Genomic DNA, 22,022 nt, shown 5'->3' with positions numbered 1-22,022 from the left:
GACAGACTCTGCACGCCTCCTTCCTTTTGGCTGCCTGGGAAAGCTACGACCGCGGGGGCGAGCTCTGCGTCGAGCCCCCTGCTTTAATAAAGAGCTGAACATTAATAAAGGCATTAGCCCTGTTCATTTCAATCACCATACAACAGAACTACTGGCAGACCTCTGACTCCTGTGGAAACAAGCTACTCTTTGCTCTGCACCCAGCATTATATCATCAAATAACAATCTTATGTGTAAGTAACAGTTATTAAGACTGCAGCTCACTTTCATGGCTCGACTCCTTTCAATCTCCTTCAGGGATTCGTCCACTGCCCTAATCCACTTCCTTCTGTTTGAGGACTCCTCGTGGATCATATTCCAGAGTTCTTCCAAACCCTGCAATAAAAATCTACTCTCAATTTCACTGAAAAGTGAAAACATATAAAAGAAAATTTAAAAAGTAAAAACCCAATAATTTTGGACTCCAGTGAGCCTTAAGATGGCATTACGCAGAGCAGATACAAGCAACTGCAGCTGAGCCAATGCTCTGAGTTGTCTTACTTCAAATGAGAAGCTTTCCAAAGCCATGTCAGACGCAATCTTTTCAAACAGAAGTTTACTCTTTTCATCTGATTTCATCACTTCAAGCCGAAGGAATTCTTGAAGATTCAAAACAGAGGCTTCCATCTCCTAAAACGGTAGGTCAGTGTGATCATTTGAATCTTGGGCCCTGACCTTAGAAGAGCACTCCAGACTGGATTAAAAACTCCTGCCATACCCTGCCAATGCAGTCCAGCTCCTGCTGCATTTCCATCACTGCTCCATCGTGACGCTTTTGCCGTCGTTCTGCTACGTTCTTCCATGTACTGCTGCCTGTTTCCTCTGGAACTGCTGGGGAAGAAATGAGGATTCTATAGCATGGAACTGTTGCTGCAGAACACGGGATGCATGAACAATAAATCCCTAAATCTATACTATGACTGCTGTAGTTTGTGCAGCTTTCACAGTGTGCAACATCTTTCCATGGGAAGTGCAATCTTAGCAAATGCAGGTTAAAAATACTAGGGCATATTTAAAAATTTATTTTATTAACTTTTGATTTTCAGAAGGATAATAGCATGGAACTATCAATTAAGCTCATGTATGATATAAAAAAATTGCAACATTTCAGGAATGAGATCTGATTACATCAGAACTGGAATGTATCATCTAAACATAACTTGTGATTGACCAACAATTTCACAACTGTTTGGGTTTTTTTTTTTTTTTTTTTTAGAAGACTCTTCATCTTCAAAATTACCTACAAATCATCAAAAATGTGTCAGGCCATTTCTGAGCTTGACTTTTGTTACCTTGCAGGAGAAAGAGTGCCAATGTGGGTGTAACCAAACTGTATTTTACTCCCCTCTACCTCATTTTGTGATGACCTGTTAATGATGGTGGTTTTCAGCAGACCTGACCCCCAGGATACAAGTGTTAAAATGAGTGGGTGTTAAAATGAGAGAGGCAAGCCCTGCAAGGTGAAGTGGTATTTCTTTATTCTTAAAATGACTCAGCTGGGGAAGCAGCAGCACCACCTATCCAGTGAGGGTCATCTGTGCTAATGGGCCATAATGAACTGATTATGCACAAGCAGAATGGGAAGCTGAAACGACTATCATGGACTCCAAAAATATTCTAGGACTCGTGGGATTACATCATTCCATTCCACTGTGAAGCTCCCAGCACTGGGGGATGTACCACCTGAACCCCACCGTATATCATTTAGGCAGTCTGGGGACTTGGGACACCACCACCACTGGATATCCAGAGGAAGACCTGAACTTCCACAAGACCACCCCTTCTGACAGGACTGCAACCACTGCAACCCTGACCAACAGGGTGCCAGGTGGTACTCTGACTTTATGGTTTTAAACCAGTTTTGCTGTATCGTTGCATTTGCTGTAATCTTTCTATTAAATTGTAACTCTGGTTGGAAATCTCTCACAAGGTATTTCTGTGGGGTTAATTTCTCCTGCTGGTTTACTTTCAAACCTTCAAACCTTTACTTTATACCTTGTCCAGCTAAACTTGTTACATGTACCACATCTCCTGTGACTGCAAATTAAAATAGATGACATTAAGGGAAACTAGTTTTACCAACTACATCAGGCAGGCCTCTGACTTTCTCAGCTGAACTTGCATCTACATTTCCCCATGCCTCTGGAAAAGCTGTAGATTGTCTGAAACAGAAAGAGAATAAAGCTTCAATTTGTACTAAAAATGCACCAGAAGAAGGACTAACACAATAGTATAATACACTTTAATTGGCAAAATGTAACATTAAAGTGAACATAAGTATCATTCTAACTTTAAAGAATATAATTCAAAGAATCAAAGTTGCCTCTTCTGAGACAAATTGAAGTCTGGGTAGATCCCAAATTCACATCTATTAGGATGGCATTAAAGCAATACATGCTAGATTTAGAACATGTAATAGCTCTAAAAGGTAAAAAACCTATGAACTCTTAAGGAGACACTATCAAGAAATGTGGAAATAGCCTTTATCTACCCAGTGCTTTTTCCAACAGCTTGGGCCACTGTGTTTCTCCTTGGGGTCAGTGAGAATCCCTGTATCATTACTCAGCAGCTGGCTTAGGGTAAAAAAGGATGGATGCATTAACTCCATTCTTGTTCATTACATTATCTTACTGCATCATCATGTAAGCCATTTACTTAGAAATACAGCCTAAAAAATACGTGTTAGACTGGGTGTATATCTAGATTGCTAAGAGCAAAGACAATTTATTTTTAAAAGGAAAAACCATATAATATGCCTGCCATTGCAAATGTTAGTCTGGTAGCCTGCACTTCAACGGGCAGCAAGCAGTTCATTATACTAAATTTACATTTGGCAAGGAGACAGTCTATTATGAGTCGTTAGTGCTATGATCAAGAACTCAGGAGTTTCTAATTCCCAGTGAAAATCTGTCAATTTCATTCCTTTAAACATATAATTGGGGTTTTATGTTTCTGTTCCCTACCTGTCTGACTGTGGCTTTTTTGTGAAGTCACTGACGGGTGTTTTTCCAACACACTTCTGCTGATTACTCAGTAATGGCATGGCATCAGCAAACATTTCTGAATGCCTATTTAAAGGGTGCTTTTTACTCTTCTTAGAGGACCTTGTCTTCTTCTTTCCTTCATCCAAAAGCTGGGCTAAGTGAGCCTTCAAAGAACCATAATCTCAACAATTAGAATTCCTTCAAACCTACTGAATGAAGAACAGGGACAAAATAATGAATGAAAAATAGTAGGGGAAATGCAGCAGAAGAGGAAGGCAAAATAATGAACCCTACATGCCACACACATAACCATTTTCATTTAAGGCTATTTTCAAAATGAGAAAAAAAAAAAAAAGGATGGTGTTGCCTTGCTTACAGTTACCAAAAAAGTTAACAGCAGAGTGAGAAATGCCTGAATCTGGCTAACTCTGCCTCTAAATGTTTTGCTGCTGTGTTATGATTCTGCCTTCAGTTAATATAACCTGATATACAACAAAGAGATGAGAACACATGTAGATGCATTGGAGAGCATATGCTGGAGATAACACATTCATTTTCTACTAAAACAAACCAAAACCAGAAACTATGAAAATGACCTGGGGTCATTTCAACAGCCAGAAAACTGACTAACACAACAAATTCCTTTGGCTTTTGCTCAATCCTTTGCTTTTTTTACCTTGGCCTTGAAGACTGTTTACAGCCTTCCTCTCTGTGAACATGTCACGCTTGTCCTACCGAGAACTAGTGGCTCATCGCAGCTGACTGGCCGGGCCTGCTTCCAGAAGAACTGGCAACTGCAGGCTGGGAGCCAAGAGGAGATACAACACTTCCCTTGGAAATGGGCCTTCCTTGTTCCTTGAATCACAGAATGGTTTGGGCTGGAAGAGACCTTAAAGATCATCTTAGATCATTTTCCAACCTCCTGCCGTGGACACTGACACCTTGCAGTAGCCCAGGTTGCCCCCCCAAGCTCTGTCAAGCCTGGCCTTGGACACTGCCAGGGATCCAGGGGCAGCCACAGCTTCTCTGGGCACCCTGTGCCAGGGCCTCAGCACCCACACAGGGAACAATTCCTTCCCAATATCCCATCTAACCCTGCTCTCTGGCAGTTTGAAGCCATTCCCCCTCGTCCTGCCACTCCAGGCCCTTGTCCAAAGTCCCTCTCCAGCGCTTTGGAGCCCCTGTAGGCACTGCAAGGGGCTCTAAGGTCTCCCTGGAGCCTTCTGTTCCGCAGACTGGACACCGCCGCTCTCCCAGCCCGTCCTACAGCAAAGGAGCTCCAGCCTTCAAAGCAGCTCCGGGAGACTCCTAACGGTAAAACTCCACGCCTCCCGCTCACCTTGCAGGCCCTGCGGGTGTCGCTCGGGGTCGCTCCTGGGTCTCTCCCCGCGTCCCACGGGCCCTCAGGCGTTGTCACACCAACGGCGGGGGCGGAGCGGGGCCGGCCCAGCCTCGCCCGCAGCGCCCCCCGCTGGCCGCTGCCGGCAGCACCCGGCCGCCTCTCCTCGTCCCGGCCGCCCCCGGGAGCAGAGCCCCGGAGCCGCGGGGAGCAGGGCCCCGGAGCCGCGGGGAGCAGGGCCCCGGAGCCGCGGGGAGCAGAGCCCCGGAGCCGCGGGGAGCAGAGCCCCGGAGCCGCGGGGAGCAGGGCCCCGGAGCCGCGGGGCGCAGCCCGTTTGTGCTCCTCCGCACCTTTCAGCTCATCACGGGAACGAGAACATGTGAAAAACACTAATCACTTGTTTGTTTGTTGGTTTTTTTTTTTTTAACCTTAGAAGTTTATTAGTAATAAAATATTTTTTTTTTATTACTCAAATTTTTATTACTCTAGAATGAGAGCAATAAAAATTTGGACAATGAGGAGTAGGACACTGTGAGACAATAAAAAGTAAAGAATTACGGACGTCCAGATGTTTTTGGGCGCTAAGCTGCCAAAAATATCCCTTGTGAACAAAGGAATAACGCTTAAAAAATAGCCTGTTGCATATTCATATATATCATATGTGATACATAAATTCCTTGCAAATTAAGAACTTTTCTGGTTTTTGTCAAATTCTTCCCCTTAATCCTGGTGTTTCCATAAAGACGGAGAGAAGGTGGAAGAATGTTTGTCTTTTCCGATAAGGAGGCTGTAACTCTTCAGGTTTCGTGTCGCTGTTATCTCTGTGCAAAGAGTTTCTTGTTTATCTTATCCCTTTTCTTGAGCTAGTAAAAAAAAATCTTACATCGCAGAGTTTCTATTTTAACATTATGTTATAACCTAAAACTATATTTAACACACTGCTTAAGAGAATTAATACAGCATAACTTTCTCACATTACACATACAATATTCATTTTAATATTTGCAAAAAGCCGATCATAAAATACACATTTTTCACAGAACACACCTGTGTTTGGGAGGAAGAAACCTCTAAGTCTGCCCCATACATGGTCTCAATACCTAAGCTGTTGCCATTCCGGAGGCTAGACTTAACGCCGTTTTTTGCCTTGCAGCTAAGAAATGCCATTGTTCTGGTCTGCAGGTACAAGCCCAGAAATTAGAAGAAATATATTTTCTCTGGATTTCAGCCGATTTCTTTCTTAAACTGCTCGCAAGACAGCCAAGATAACGGCACTCTGCGGTAGGTCCCGCCACGGCACGCACCCAGGGTCCCGCGGTGCGAGCGCTGTGCTGCTGAGCAAGGGGGCTCTGATAAGAATTGTGGAAACCCAGGGCACTGGGAATATTTCTCTCTCTGCTCTGGGGTGTCCTGACCCCCAGGGGAGCACTGACTTTGACCCTTATTCATGGAGAAAGTTTCCTAGACCTCAAGATAAATTAGAAACCACAAAAGTGTGAAATAGATTGTAGAGATTGTAGAGAGTAGTGAAGTATGTCACATGGGTGAGAAATTTAGGTTTTAGGTTTTTTAGTGTGTTATAGATGGGTTCAAGAGGGAGGATATAGGGTGTTGTCTCGAGTTCATTTTTCTTCCTTCTTCTCCCTTCGTCTTCTTGGGTTTGAGCGGTATCTTGTAATTGGGTAGAGAAATCTACATTGCGGGTCTTTAGGGGTCAGTTATTGGGTTACAAAGGAAAATAATTTAGGTGTCACTTCTTAATTGGGTAACTTATTTTTTTGGTTAGACTTAAAAAGCCTTGTAACAAGAGATTGTTAGCCATTTTTGTGCTGTTTTTCCTGCACGCAGAATCTGGTGCAGACAGTGTGCTGAAGTTTTGATAAGATAACAATAAACAGAAGCTGAAGACTGAAAAAGTCCAATGCGTCTCTCATTCCTGACAGAACTGCTCCAGGAGGGTCTCCCCTGCCAGGGGAGCCCCCAGGGAGTTGCCCCACTTGGGGCCAGCAAACTCACAAAGATTAATCACCACGCTCTCCCGTCCCGTATCAAGGATTCTGGGGCCATCCACCCATCCCCATGGGGGCAGCTCTGGCTGGGCCAGGAGACCCCCGGCATGCCCACGGGACGGTTTTCCTTATGGACACCACAGAGGTCGTTCCCCGCTCCAGGCTTTGCGCCCTCCGGCTTCCCCGAGCAGCTCCAGGCACCAGCACGCCCGCTGGGTGTTCTCCCCCAAACCAGAGGCAGCGCCCTGCACCCTGGAAGGGCGCGAGCACCCAGGGCTGCCACCCCGTCCCGCTCGCCAGCCTGTGGCCACCGCCAGCCCCGAGCAGTGGCCGGACTCGCCCGGCGAGGCGGCACCGCCCCCGCACACCCCGCTCGGCTGCGCTCGGTGTCACGGGACAGGGGAAGGAGCGAGCAGGGCTGCGGGAGGGAGACGAAGCCGGCGAGGTCACCAAAGCGCAGGGGGCAGTAGACTCTGCTCGGATGGGCATGTGCGACAAGTAAAGAGGGTGATCTAGAGGTGAAAAAAGGCTTTCCCGGAGGGTGTTGCTGGAGCAATCAGCTTATCACGTCTGCTGGTCATGAATAGGGGTTACGGGCAGGTGCTTTTGTGAATGGGCAAAATCTTGACCAGGTCACTCAAGGAACTCTGGAGCTTTTCGTTTCAGGGGGCTGAGAACTGTGGAGGAAGTGGGCCGCCTGTATTTCACAGTAGTGTTTCAAACCAGATGCTTATAGATTGTGTCCTGCTGAAGGATTGTTCTGTAGAGCTTAAACTTGGTCTGAAAGTTTATGATTTATTGCTGTCTCAGCCTCTGATAAACAATCAATTATGATAGTGTTCATAGGCATTAATCAAAAGCCCTAAAACAGTGGCTCAGCATAATCTGGCTCCCTGAGCCAGAAGAGGTGTAGGCTGGATATCAGGAAAAGGTCTTTTTTCCCACAGGGTGGTTGAGCACTGGAACAGGCTCCTCCAGGGAAGTGGTCACAGCATGAAGCTTGTCTGAGTTCAAGAAGTATTTGGACAATGCTCAGGCATGTGATGGAATTACTGGGGTGTCATGTGCCAGGCCAGGAGCTGGACTGGATGATCCTGGTGAGTCCTTTCCAACTCAGCCTGTTCACCTCCACAGGTGCAACTTGAGGCCATTCCCTCTTGGCTGTTACTTGTTATCAGAGAGGAATCCAATCAGCCCCTGGCCACACCCTCCTGTCAGGGAGTTGTGCAGAGCCAGGTCCTCCCTGAGCCTCCTTTTCTCCAGACTGAGCTCCTGCCCAGCTCCCTCAGCTGCTCCTTGTTCTCCATCCCCTTCACCAGATCTATTCCATTTTGTGGACACACCCCAGTCCCTCAATGTCTTTTTTGTCATGAGGGTCCCACAAATGACCTGAGGATTCGAGGTTTGGCCTCAGCAGTGCACAGAACAGGGGGACAGTCAGTGCCCTGGTCCCACTGGCCGCACTACGATTGCTAGAGGCCAGGCTGCCCTTGACCTTCTTGCACACCTGGGCATGTGCTGGCTTATATTCAGCGGCAGTGGTGGTTTCTCTCTCCTCTCCAAAGCAGCAGTTCAGTAATTCTTTTTATGTCCCAGCCAAGGTGTAGCAGAAGATAAACACAAAGCAAGGGGGAAGCAGGTCTTTTCCAGGATGCAGAAGAATCTGAAGCAGAGAATAAAGCTTCGAGGAGTCTGTCACAAGGATTGATTTCATTTCAATACCACAGTCCAGGATGCAAGAAAGAAGAGAAACCAGGGAGCCAGATGGTCATTGCTAGTCTCCAGCTCTCTGCTGACACTTCTGAGGCGGGACTCAGCAGCAGAGAGCGCCTGCACCCTCCCGTGCCTCCTCTGCCCTGTGTGAGCCGTGCACAGCAGCTCTGGCAGGGAACCTTCGCTGCAGAGGGCTTGTGCTTTTTGGCTTTTCACCTTAATGAAATGATGCTTTGGGTCCTTCAACTGCAACCCCGGGACGCTCCTCTGCCGAGGGAGGAGCAGCTGCCCGCCACATCGCTTACTGTTTCCAGCAGATGAGGAATTGCCATGGAACAACTTCCAGCACAGACCTTTTAGCTGGAGCTTGCCGTTCCTCCTGCAGGCTTCTCCCGTGCTGAAGTGACTCACCTGACGTTCTGGCAGCCGGTGGCCCCTCAGGTGTGAAGTGCCAGCCGGGGAGCCTCGGGGACACTTGCAGCGGCCATCCCTCGGTGAATCCATCCCCGCTCGGGGCAGCAGGGCTGGAGGCGCTCGGAGCGCTCTGCGGTACAAGGGGGACACCGGGCGGTGGCTGCCGGCACACAGCGGCTGCTGCCGCTCCTGGCATCTCCTGTCCTCTGACGGAAGGACGGGAAAAGTCACTGATCTCCCACTTACCATGGAAAGCACCGCTCCTTTGGAGAAGTGAAAGTACTGCACGCAGAAGAATTATTATGCCTTGCAGCACTCTTGTTAGGAATGTTTAAAAGCAATTCCATTGTACATCCACCTAAACAGAGCAGGTATAAGAGGGTGCGTTCAAATCCCCCAAAATTTCTGTGAAATAATTAGGAACAGAACTTAATTTTGCCTACAGGTGACTCGCTCTTCCTGTAACTTGTACTCTGCTGATTTGTCAGGAACGGAATAATCTCCACCGTTGCTGATGCAAAGTGTAGCAAGGAACCATCTCCTGGTGGCAGCACGTTTGCAGTCCAGAGCTGAGGATGCACAAGATGAGAACCAGTGAGGTCTGGGCTGAAATCCGTGGCTAGGGAAGGACAGCAGCAGCGAGCCAGCCCTTGCCTTTTCAGGGGAGTGCAAGGGCTGCAATGGCAAAGGCAGTTTCCTGTGCCTTGGCACTCAGGATTGCTGCAGCACTTGGGAGTGAGTGCCAGCTGGGAATTCTGAGCGTTGGCCTTTGATCCTTGGCATGAGAGCTGCTTTAAAAAAAATTTCCCCCCCCCCCCATGTTCACTCACACTGGCTTTTGCAAACATTTGTCTATATATATTGACTTTTATATGCAGGAGCACTTAAGAGTCTGGCTGTGATTAAGACCTAAATTTTAGGAGAGCAAACTTTCAGTTTGTTAAGGAAGTATCCACATAGGATTCCTTGGAAACTGTCCTCAAGGATAATGGAGCTGAACAGAGTATTTTTCCTAGAGAACAAGAACTCACAATTCCCATTTGTAAAAGTCAGACAAGGAATGCAGGAGACCAGCTTGACAGAGTAAGGATCTCCTTGTTCAAAGTGAAGAAGGTAATATGTCGACTACATATGTAATGCAAAACGATTTTTGAAAGAACGTTAAAGAAAGAAGGTTATTGAAAATTAATATATGTGATACAAAAAGGTAATATGCAGAGAATACACAGCAACACATCATGGGAAAAATACAGAGATAATACATGGTGTGTGAGAATAGGATCAATATAGCTAAGGCTCCTTTGAAGCTGAATTTGGAAAAGCATGTGAAAAATAATAATAAGGGAACCAAGAGGTGGGAAAAGGAAGATGAAAAGAAATTTACCACACCTCCCCTATTCCACTCCACCCCCATAAGCCAGACAGGGCTAGTGACAACAGACAAGGAGAAGGCTGAGGTACTCAACAATTGTTGGTCTCAATTTTTACTGCCAGTCACTATTCCCACATCGTTCAGGTTATTGGACTGGTGGACTGAATTCCAGAAGGTCAGGTTCAAGACCACCTGAGGAATCTGAGCATGCACAAGGCCATGGGACCCACCCAGATACATGTCAGGCGCCTGAGAGAACTGGCAGCTGTAGCTGCTAAAGTGTCCCCTCTATCATATTTGGGAAATCAAGGCAGCCAGCTGAAGTCTCCAGGGACTGTTGTACTAGCACAGAAGCCATTTGACTGCAATACTCTTGGTCTTTTTTGTAAATCTCAAAGCCCTGAGTAAATTACTGCAGAGGATGCCCAATCCAGTTTCAAAAATGGAATCTTTGTAATTGGTTCTCATATTAATCTTGGATATTTCCTTTTTTTTGCACTCCTATATTTTCAAAACATTTGTAATGACCGAAAAAAACTGAAATGAGCCACTATGCTTTTTCCAGTGGTATAAATGTATGGCCAAAACCAATACTTTTATAAGACAAATATATTTTTGCTATGTCTAAGCACGTGTACATAACTGTCTTTGGTTTATGTGTCCAGGTTTTGGCAGGGGAGACACAGGGCCGGCCTGTGAGAATAGCCCAGGTGCTGTCCTGTCCCACTTTCTTCCAGCTGGCTCCACTTGAGGATGTCCTACAGCAGAGAGAAAAGGCTGGGACAGCAGCCTTTAGAAATGTGACTTTTTGGGTTTTTTTTTTTATTATTTTTATGTTAATAAAACCTTTCAACCTGATTTTTTAAGTGGTTTTTGGTTTTTGTTTTTTTTTTTTTGGTTTTGTTTTTTGTTTTTTGTTTTTGTCAGTTTGTTTGGGGTTTTCTGTTTATTTTGGGTTTTGTGTGTGTGTGTGTTTGTTTTGTTCTGTTTGTTTTGTTATGGTTTTGTAAAGTTCTTTAAGCAAGATTGATTTGAAAACTGAACAGTCCTCCACTATATTCTCCTGGATTCACCTGAGACTTTTCCTAGGCATCTCCCTGCTCCTTTTTGCAGTGAGTCCCACATCATTCTTCTGAAGGAGCTGTCTGCTCATGGTTTGGATGGTGCACTGTTTGCTGGGTGATAAACTGGGTGATGGCCACAGAGTGGTGGGAAATGGAGTTCATCCAGCTGGTCCCCAAGGCTCAGTTTGGGCCCAGTCCTGTTTAATGTCTTTAACAGTGATCTGGACAAGGGCATGGAGAGCACCCTCAGTAAGTTCACAGATGATGCCAGGTTGGGTGGGAGTGTTTTTCTCTTCCACAGGACAGCAGGCTTGGGGGGTCTCTACAACTACAATTCTACACAGTGCCAGTACGTGCCATGTGCTTACCCCTTCATCTGTCCATCCATGTAAACCTGTAACCTCTACACCAGCAGCCTTTATTCATCATTGTGACTGACAGGTCTGGACATGGAGACCAGTTTGTCACTCTGTTAAATGTCAGTCTTGGCTGTGGGGCACATGCTACTTATAAATGTGGCATTTTTTTAATGCTCCAAAGAGTGTTTTGCTGTGTACTGTGCATCATGCAGGCTTGGAAAGAAAAATTTCCCCAGGCCAGGAAATAGATCTAAAATGACAGGAGATGTGAACTATTTACTTTTCTGAGCAGTCTTTTAACTCTTTGTCCTTCTTTCCCAGCTTTGCAAATGTCCATTAAATGCCTCATAAAATGTTATCATGGTGTAGCTACTTCTGTAAGGAATTAGATAATCCTGATGGTTTACAAGACACTTGATTTGGCCCAGGTAAAATGCTATTCACAATAATTTGTCAACTTAATTGTCACTACAAACAGCTTTTGTGCTGGTGGTCTTAGGGTGCATGGGTTTTGGTTTTTTGGAAAGGACTTTGCTAATTGCACAAAACAGATGTATTTCAATTTATTCTTTCTCTTTATGAGTTTGCTGATTTTAATTACATTTTCTCAGAAAAAGGCATTAATAGAAAGTCTTATAATAGAATTTTGTAAGCTTTCTTATGAAAATTTCAGTTACTGAATTTTTAAGAAGAGAAGTATACATTATCTACTTTGTCATATTGCTGAACTCTGTAAGCAAAACATAATATGTAATTGAAGTTGTATGTTCTTATCTGGAATGACTAGTAAAAGTATTTAATTTGGTAATAATGTACCAAACCAATATCCTTCTGAAACAAGTATCAATGGAAATAAAACATTTATTTAAAAAATTACCACATTGCTTTCTTAAATGTTAGCAAAAAGGACTTTTTTGCATTTTCTCCTTTTCTTCTGGTTTGTGAACAAGTAGGAAAAAGAAGACTGTGTCTCAGCAGTTCTTCAATAGCTTTAAGGAAGAAGGCTTCACCACCACCTGGACAACCTGTGCCAGTGCTCAGTCACCCTCACAATAACAAAATGTTTCCTGGAGATCAGAGGGAACCTCCTGTATTTCAGTTTGTGACCGCTGTCTGGTCGTGTCACTGGGCCCACTGAACGGAGCCTGGCTCCATCTGCTTTGATCCCTCCCTTCAGGTATTTATAGACATGGATAAGATCACCCTAAGCCGTCTCTTCTCCAGGCTCAATAGTTTCATCTTCCTTTATCTTTTCTTACGGCAGAGTTGCTCCAGTTTGTCCATCATCATCGTCACAGCCCTTCACTGCATTCTTCTGAGCTGAGGAGCCCCAAACTGGAGCCAGCCCTAGAGGTGCTCACCAGTGCTGAGCAGAGGAGAAGGATCCCCTCCCTTGTCCTGCTGGCTGCACTCTCAGTGGAGCTCAGGATCCCAGAAGAGTACAAATTTTGGCTTGTGTTAACCTTGGTGCTCTCCAGGACCTCCAAAGCCTTTCCTGACAAAAACTTTCCAGCCCAGCTCGGAGGCCCCCAGTATGCTCTGGTGCCTGCCTGGTAGTGTTCCTCTCCAGAAACAGGACTTTGGGCTTCCCCTTCTTGAACTTGGTGGTGTTCCTGTCAGCCCATTTCTCAGGCTTGTCAATGGCAATATTATCCTTTGTCACTTCCTTTGAATATTATCCAATATTCGGCGCTGATGTTGAACTGTTCTGAGAAAGAGAATCACATAGGACTGTAGGACAAGAATTTTTGTGGCAGTAACTGCTGTGTGCAAGAGTTTCCATTTGTCTTTCTCAATAAATATACAAGAAAGTTGTAATACTCAGCTGGCCAAAGAAGATACCCAAGGCCACCCAGAGTGGGTGTGTGGTGGAGGGCCTGGGCCATGCCTAAGGCTGGCTCAAGAGTCTGTAAGTGACATGGGGAGATCAGCTCTGAGGGTCAGGCTGGATCCCCTGGTTCATGGGCACAAGGTAAAAACCCATTATGTACAATACTAGTTTGGGCAGAGGGAGGTTCAAAGAGCTGTAATACCTGTTGAAAAAAAACTTCCATTATGAAAAAGGAAGATATTTCACTTCATTTCTTGAATTTCCATCTTATTTAAAGAAAAAAAAATCAAAGATAAGCTAGTATGGGTCTCATAGAACTGATTAATATCTATGTTTTCTAATTCAATTTTTAAACTTGTGTGTTAAGCAACTGAATTAAAACATGTTGCTGTAATTGTGGGTTGAGGCATGTATTATCTCCATTAATAGTCTTTATTATTTATGAGATATAGGCAATATTCAAATCTTTGCATAAAACTTCTTGGCTAATGCAATCTAAATACTAAATATAATTAGTGGAACAGTTTGTTAGCATAATCATTGCCATGGGCTGTAATTAACATACATTTTAATTTCATGACCTTGTAGAAGAGATTATAATTGCACAAACCATCATTGTGCTGAGAATGTTTTCCTCTTGAATGTTGTTTCTTGAAGATGATCACCATAATGTTTTGAAATTATTATTATTATTGTAGTACTCATCTGCATTCAGAGAATGGTTTAGGTTAGAAGGGGACCTTGTAGATCATCTGGTTCCACCCTCCCTGCCATAGGCAGCAACACATTCTTCTAGACCAGTTTGCTCCAAGCCCTGTCCAATCTGGCCTTGAACACTTCCAGAGATGGGGCAGCCATTTCCAGCAAAGCCATCTCCAGGACAGCTTCTCCAGGAAATCTGTGCCAGGGCCTCATCACCCTCACATGGAATAATTTCTGCCCATCCAACCCTGCCCTCTGGCAGTGGGAAGACATTCCCCTTTGTCTTGACACCCCAGACCCTTGGAAGTAGTCATTCTCCATCTTTCTTTCCCATATGTTCCCTTAAGAAACTCGAAGGCCACCATTAGGCCACTCCAAATATGCCCTGGCTACTGTTCTTAGGCACAATTTACCAGGGCCTTGCTGGCTGGAATTCCAATTTGTTAATTCATACATCTTAGATGCTAGTGAATGTTCAAAGGGAACAAATTCTTTGATTTGTACTCAGCATCCTGTATCTGGGCACCAGGAGGTTTGTTGAGTGGGAATGATGGAATTGGTGGAATTGTGGGGTCACACACATAAAACTTCTGCCAGGTTTAGGCTCATATCTCAAGCACCAACCATCCACTGCCACCTTGGTGAAGAGAATTCTACATCCAAATGGATTTTTTCAGGCTGTGAACTGCAAGCCATGCAGTGGGGTCCATCCTGCACCACGCAAACCTGCCATGCCAGTATTGACAGCTGGGCTGAGCAGCACCACTGGCTGCCATGACCTCAGCACCACAGTATGGTCTAATTGTCCTAATCAGTACTGGCTGTGTGGGAGCTGGGCCAAGGAAAACATTCCCTGGAGTTGTCCCATCAATGTGATTAACCCTTTAGCAGAAGGAGGCTCCTCATTCCATGGCTATGCATCTCTTAGCTGGAGAAAGGGACAACCAATCTTTTGGAAAATAGAGTAAATGGAACTACCACTGCCATGCAAGCATTTCACAGTAAGTGGCTCAGTATCACAGACTGCTGCTCACAAGTGCCCAGCCTGAGACTAGTTGCAGGCTACAGAAGGAGGTGTTGGCATGTTAGTAAATACCACCTGCTGTTATTTATGTAAACCATGATCAATGCATTGAGACCAATCTGAAATTCTGGAGAAGACTAAAGCAAACAGTGCACCATCCAAACCATGAGCAGACAGCTCCTTCAGAAGAATGATGTGGGACTCACTGCAAAAAGAAGCAGGGAGATGCCTAGGAAAAGTCTCAGGTGAATCCAGGAGAATATAGTGGAGGACTGTTCAGTTTTCAAATCAATCTTGCTTAAAGAACTTTACAAAACCATAACAAAACAAACAGAACAAAACAAACACACACACACACACAAAACCCAAAATAAACAGAAAACCCCAAACAAACTGACAAAAACAAAAAACAAAAAACAAAACCAAAAAAACCAAAAACCAAAAACCACGTAAAAAATCAGGTTGAAAGGTTTTATTAACATAAAAATAAAAAAAAAAAAAAACCCAAAAAGTCACATTTCTAAAGGCTGCTGTCCCAGCCTTTTCTCTCTGCTGTAGGACATCCTCAAGTGGAGCCAGCTGGAAGAAAGTGGGACAGGACAGCACCTGGGCTATTCTCACAGGCCGGCCCTGTGTCGCCCCTGCCAAAACCTGGACACATAAACCAAAGACAGTTATGTACATGTGCTTAGACATAGAAAAAATATATTTGTCTTATAAAAGTATTGGTTTTGGCCATACATTTATACCACTGGAAAAAGCATAGTGGCTCATTTCAGTTTTTTTTCGGTCATTACAAATGTTTTGAAAATATAGGAGTGCAAAAAAAGGAAATATCCAAGATTAATATGAGAACCAATTACAAAGATTCCATTTTTGAAACTGGATTGGGCATCCTCTGCAGTAATTTACTCAGGGCTTTGAGATTTACAAAAAAGACCAAGAGTATTGCAGTCAAATGGCTTCTGTGCTAGTACAACAGTCCCTGGAGACTTCAGCTGGCTGCCTTGATTTCCCAAATATGATAGAGGGGACACTTTAGCAGCTACAGCTGCCAGTTCTCTCAGGCCCCTGACATGTATCTGGGTGGGTCCCATGGCCTTGTGCATGCTCAGATTCCTCAGGTGGTCTTGAACCTGACCTTCTGGAATTCAGTCCTCCAGTCCAATAACCTGAACGATGTGGGAATAGTGACTGGCAGTAAAAATTGAGACCAACAATTGTTGAGTACCTCAGCCTTCTCCTTGTCTGTTGTCACTAGCCCTGTCTGGCTTATGGGGGTGGAGTGGAATAGGGGAGGTGTGGTAAATTTCTTTTCATCTTCCTTTTCCCACCTCTTGGTTCCCTTATTATTATTTTTCACATGCTTTTCCAAATTCAGCTTCAAAGGAGCCTTAGCTATATTGATCCTATTCTCACACACCATGTATTATCTCTGTATTTTTCCCATGATGTGTTGCTGTGTATTCTCTGCATATTACCTTTTTGTATCACATATATTAATTTTCAATAACCTTCTTTCTTTAACGTTCTTTCAAAAATCGTTTTGCATTACATATGTAGTCGACATATTACCTTCTTCACTTTGAACAAGGAGATCCTTACTCTGTCAAGCTGGTCTCCTGCATTCCTTGTCTGACTTTTACAAATGGGAATTGTGAGTTCTTGTTCTCTAAGAAAAATACTCTGTTCAGCTCCATTATCCTTGAGGACAGTTTCCAAGGAATCCTATGTGGATACTTCCTTAACAAACTGAAAGTTTGCTCTCCTAAAATTTAGGTCTTAATCACAGCCAGACTCTTAAGTGCTCCTGCATATAAAAGTCAATATATATAGACAAATGTTTGCAAAAGCCAGTGTGAGTGAACATGGGGGGGGAAAATTTTTTTTAAAGCAGCTCTCATGCCAAGGATCAAAGGCCAACACTCAGAATTCCCAGCTGGCACTCACTCCCAAGTGCTGCAGCAATCCTGAGTGCCAAGGCACAGGAAACTGCCTTTGCCATTGCAGCCCTTGCACTCCCCTGAAAAGGCAAGGGCTGGCTCGCTGCTGCTGTCCTTCCCTAGCCACGGATTTCAGCCCAGACCTCACTGGTTCTCATCTTGTGCATCCTCAGCTCTGGACTGCAAACGTGCTGCCACCAGGAGATGGTTCCTTGCTACACTTTGCATCAGCAACGGTGGAGATTATTCCGTTCCTGACAAATCAGCAGAGTACAAGTTACAGGAAGAGCGAGTCACCTGTAGGCAAAATTAAGTTCTGTTCCTAATTATTTCACAGAAATTTTGGGGGATTTGAACGCACCCTCTTATACCTGCTCTGTTTAGGTGGATGTACAATGGAATTGTTTTGAAACATTCCTAACAAGAGTGCTGCAAGGCATAATAATTCTTCTGCGTGCAGTACTTTCACTTCTCCAAAGGAGCGGTGCTTTCCATGGTAAGTGGGAGATCAGTGACTTTTCCCGTCCTTCCGTCAGAGGACAGGAGATGCCAGGAGCGGCAGCAGCCGCTGTGTGCCGGCAGCCACCGCCCGGTGTCCCCCTTGTACCGCAGAGCGCTCCGAGCGCCTCCAGCCCTGCTGCCCCGAGCGGGGATGGATTCACCGAGGGATGGCCGCTGCAAGTGTCCCCGAGGCTCCCCGGCTGGCACTTCACACCTGAGGGGCCACCGGCTGCCAGAACGTCAGGTGAGTCACCTCAGCACGGGAGAAGCCTGCAGGAGGAACGGCAAGCTCCAGCTAAAAGGTCTGTGCTGGAAGTTGTTCCATGGCAATTCCTCATCTGCTGGAAACAGTAAGCGATGTGGCGGGCAGCTGCTCCTCCCTCGGCAGAGGAGCGTCCCGGGGTTGCAGTTGAAGGACCCAAAGCATCATTTCATTAAGGTGAAAAGCCAAAAAGCACAAGCCCTCTGCAGCGAAGGTTCCCTGCCAGAGCTGCTGTGCACGGCTCACACAGGGCAGAGGAGGCACGGGAGGGTGCAGGCGCTCTCTGCTGCTGAGTCCCGCCTCAGAAGTGTCAGCAGAGAGCTGGAGACTAGCAATGACCATCAGGCTCCCTGGTTTCTCTTCTTTCTTGCATCCTGGACTGTGGTATTGAAATGAAATCAATCCTTGTGACAGACTCCTCGAAGCTTTATTCTCTGCTTCAGATTCTTCTGCATCCTGGAAAAGACCTGCTTCCCCCTTGCTTTGTGTTTATCTTCTGCTACACCTTGGCTGGGACATAAAAAGAATTACTGAACTGCTGCTTTGGAGAGGAGAGAGAAATCACTACAGCCAATATATTTTAGATTCTGAAAGGAAATTTTGTCATCTAATGAAAAGGCTTACAAAACCCAAGAAGGGAATTATTCAAGAGGAATATATACTAAGTACAAGATTTTTTCTAGAGAGACTGAATATATTCATCTTCATTTACCCATTTGCTACAGAAGGAATTATGACATGCTTTTGCGATTCAATATCCCCTTTTAAAATCTTGCATGTGAGATTTAATATATCACGTTAATGGTGTTAGACACAGATGGAGAAAGAAATACAGCCTTTTCCTCAAAATATCACAAATCATTAAACTACAAAATATAATTTTGTAAACTAAAAATCATGGCAAGTCCCTTTAATTTTTTAATAGATACATGACCAACTTAAATGGTGACAATATCTCCTCCCTTATAAACCAGTTTTCCTGGCTTTAAAGGTAGGAATTCAGACCTTTCATAATTCATCCTGAGTTATGTGATAAATTCCCGAGGTCATGTTGCACATTTAGAATTAATACCCTTATTGAATTCCCATGTTTTCTCTTCCCACACCTATGCAGTTTGGGACTGATTTGTTTCTTCCAGGAGTGATAGTTGGCATTCAGAACAGCCAGCCCTTTGTAGGCTAGGGATACTAAAGGATGTAACTGTGGAGGTAGCCACCAAAGAGGAGAAGAAAAGTCCTTCAGACTTCCCGTCAATGTTTGTGATACCCCTTTTAGCAGTAGATTCACTGGTAATTATCCATTCCCCATGGACATGCTGAAGGGACAAAGCAAATAAACTGATGGAAAAAGATAGCTAATTAGCTATTTTTTTTTTTTTTGTGAAAGAAATTACAGGTGTTTGTTCTCAAGTACATCTTTTTTATTTGAGTATTTCCCTAAAGTCCAGTGACTAAAAGTAGTCATAAAGATATATTTGCAAGCAGAATTTGTTGACATTTGCAGCATAACACAAATAAATCCACAATGCTCATGTTTTCTTCTTCACAGACAATTGTAAGCAAAGTCAACTTGTAAGCAAAAATAACTGGTGCTTGTTGGCACAGAACTGTTGTGGAGGATTACTCTCACTAAGCTCAGAGAGTATGAAAATGATTAAGAGTGGAAATTCACATTTGTACAGATATTTGGGAGCTTAACCTGTGAGAAAGGGGATAGTATGGAGCAAGATATTATCTTACATATTTTAAGAACACATTAAGCAAACATTAAACAACAAGTGTCTAAAATGGCAAAATATTTTCCAGCATATCTTTATAAAAGAATCTGAAAAGATACACTGGAAGCTGGGGAAAAGTAGCATCTGAGTGTTTATCTGAAGTATTTGTGCTGGTTTGAGACTCAAAAAATTTGATAGAGTTCTCATAGGGTTTGTAGTTTCTTCTGGGATTTCCAGTTCTTATTTATTCTGATCCTAATCTTATGCAAAGAAAGGAATAAAGAAAACCCCACATGGCTATGCAGTTTACAGTCTTATCAAAACTGGTTGGAATATAGCTTTAAAATCAGCATCCTCAGTTTCTGAAATTTCTGCAATGGATCAGCAATGCTTTGGTAACATTATTCCCATAAAGCATTACACTAAAAAGGAAACTACAGCCTTTAATTTCAAGATATCTGTGAATTTTAAGTTTCTACAGTCATTATTTAAACATATGGCATTTAACAACCTACCTACACAGTAAGAACCTCAGCAAATAAATTCCCTGCCAAAATTTGAGGGCATGAATCTCTGATTTAATATTCCAAACAGATTATGTCCTTGAGGACTTAACTTTTTTTTTTTTTTTTTTTTTTTTACATTATTGTTCACACATCTGCATATGCATCTGGAAACATTTCTTTAGGTAGGTCAGTAGGTAAAATTGAATGGAATTTGAATCCCAGGGAAAATCCTCATTAAACAAAGAGCAGCATCAATTTACCTGGTTATGTGGTCAGGTGATTTATGAAACCCCAACATTGCTATGTGACCACATATGCTCCAAGCTATCATCAGTTCAGGGTTCTGCACTGTTTGGCCTCAAATTTATTGAAGTTTGGATGTCCATAGGTCTTAATGGAGATAGGTCTAGCTCTTCCTCAAAAAAAGAAATACAGAAGCATGAAGTAGATGCCTTCTGTTGGAACTAGTTCAGACTGAATATTTTTTCCATTGCCTTTATCTGATGATGTTAAGCAGACACTGTAAAACCAATATTAATTTGTTTTTAAATAAATAGAGCATTGTCCCTTGCTGTATCTATGTTGTGGTTTAGGAATGCTGCTCCCCACTTCAGTGACTCTCCCAAACCAGATACTGCTTACTTGCTCCCCACCTTCCCCTCTCCCTTTCTGGGGATGGAGTTGAGAACTGGAGGCACAAAAGGTGAAAATCACCAGTGGAGAACAATTTCCTGGAAACAGCAATGAGATAAGAAAACAAGCAGTAACAGCAACAGTATTGACAACAAAGGTGTACAAAGAGAGGGTGATTTACATGCAAAATGCTCACCAGGCTTGGCACAAATGAAAACAGTGGTGGACAGCTTCACTTCAACACCCTTCTCAGGAGACAGGCAGTCCCTTTTCCCCCACCCTGGCAATGACCTAAGGAGGAATATTATAACACAATGTCCTAGCCATGCTCCTATAGTAAAATGCAGTGAACGCCAGATCCAGGGAAGAAATTATGATGTCTGGCTCCAGATCAGAAGGCTGAAGGATCTGCTTTATTAAAACTATACTATATTACATTAATATACTATTTAGACTATCCTATTCTACATACTTACTTCTTACTTACCTAACTCAAACTCGTGACTCTCTGCTGAGAGTCCGAGCTGGTCCAAGCTGGACCCGATTGGTCACTGAACCCAAACAACCTTCACCAGAATCCAACCCAGCAATCACTGCAGGTAAACAATCTCCATACCACATTCCACATGGGGAAAACAAAGGAGCAGAGATAATGATTGTTTTCTCTTCTTCTCTCTGTGCTTCCTCTGAGAGACAGAATTATGTCTCTCTGTCCAGAGAATGCGAATGTCACACGCTCCCTCCCTCTGCTCTGGGCTGGAATTAGAGCAACTTGCTATCATGAATCCAGAAAAAAAGTAATATTTCTTGCTTACCTGTAAAACAGTAATAGAGCATGCCAGCTATGCCCCTGTAGAAGTAGTGTAAGCTGAGTTATCACTGAAGAATTTCTTACTGCCTGTCAAATAGAAGAAATCAGATATAATCCACAGTTACCTTCTGAGTAATTTTTTATCTGAATGTTAAGGTGCTGAAATTATTCTAGGTGACTCCATTCATGTTCAACCAAAATGACTTGACATTTAGGCATATTTCTGCAACATCTTGCAGGTTAAAAGATAAAGCCAGGGTAATTTATTTCTGGTTGTCAAGCGCAATAATTCATTGCTGCTATAGCTCACATAGGGAAAAAATCTGTTCCTCAGTAATTTAATATTTAGAAGTAATAAAACATCCTTTAGAAAAAAAAATGAAGTAAATAAAACTGAATAAAACCATATCATCTGTCATGGACAGATGCAAAAACATGATCATTTGCACTCTAGTGAGACTGGAATTAGACTGGAAATGTATCATATCAATAATGATGTGATTGTGATGACTTGATCTTTATGAAATGCCTCTGGGTGTGCTAGAGACATTGCCAATGAGTAAGAATAGGTGAATAATACACCTAAAGAGAAGGGAAAGATATAGAAGAGAGGAAGCAGGAAAGGGGAGACAAAAATTGGACTAAATGAATGTCAGGGGTTTCTCACATATGAGTTGACATCTGTTGCTAGATGAGTTGTGCCTGGAGGTAGAAGATACCTTGGGTTGAGACTATATATTTGTTGAGCAAACAAATCCAGCAAGGATAAAAGTGATCCTGGGTTCATCTCTTACACTC

At 43.7% G+C, this 22,022-nt stretch overlaps 1 protein-coding gene across 7 annotated transcripts in view; it reads right to left on the bottom strand.

Annotated features, from left to right (window-relative positions):
* Positions 1 to 4,414, bottom strand: part of CCDC180 (coiled-coil domain containing 180) — a 34,603-nt gene extending 30,189 nt beyond the window's left edge. For 3 of the 7 annotated variants that reach the window (XM_053950796.1, XM_053950800.1, XM_053950801.1), the window contains exons 1-6: positions 4,363 to 4,414; positions 3,003 to 3,232; positions 2,119 to 2,201; positions 758 to 870; positions 541 to 669; positions 265 to 375 (exon numbers count right to left, since the gene is read on the bottom strand). In XM_053950796.1, the coding sequence (XP_053806771.1) occupies positions 265 to 375; positions 541 to 669; positions 758 to 870; positions 2,119 to 2,201; positions 3,003 to 3,097 (531 nt within the window). In that variant the 5' untranslated portion in view covers positions 3,098 to 3,232; positions 4,363 to 4,414. Of the gene's footprint in view, positions 1 to 264; positions 376 to 540; positions 670 to 757; positions 871 to 2,118; positions 2,202 to 3,002; positions 3,233 to 3,699; positions 3,830 to 4,362 lie in introns of those variants that run through there. The other 4 variants (XM_053950799.1, XM_053950802.1, XM_053950797.1 and 1 more) reach the window with 3 other exon arrangements.
* Between the last annotated feature and the right edge of the window lie 17,608 nt (positions 4,415 to 22,022).

The sequence above is a fragment of the Vidua chalybeata genome, chromosome 9 (genome assembly GCF_026979565.1).
Source record: "Vidua chalybeata isolate OUT-0048 chromosome 9, bVidCha1 merged haplotype, whole genome shotgun sequence".
Lineage (NCBI taxonomy): Eukaryota > Metazoa > Chordata > Aves > Passeriformes > Viduidae > Vidua > Vidua chalybeata.
This window is presented reverse-complemented; position numbering and strand designations above follow the sequence as displayed.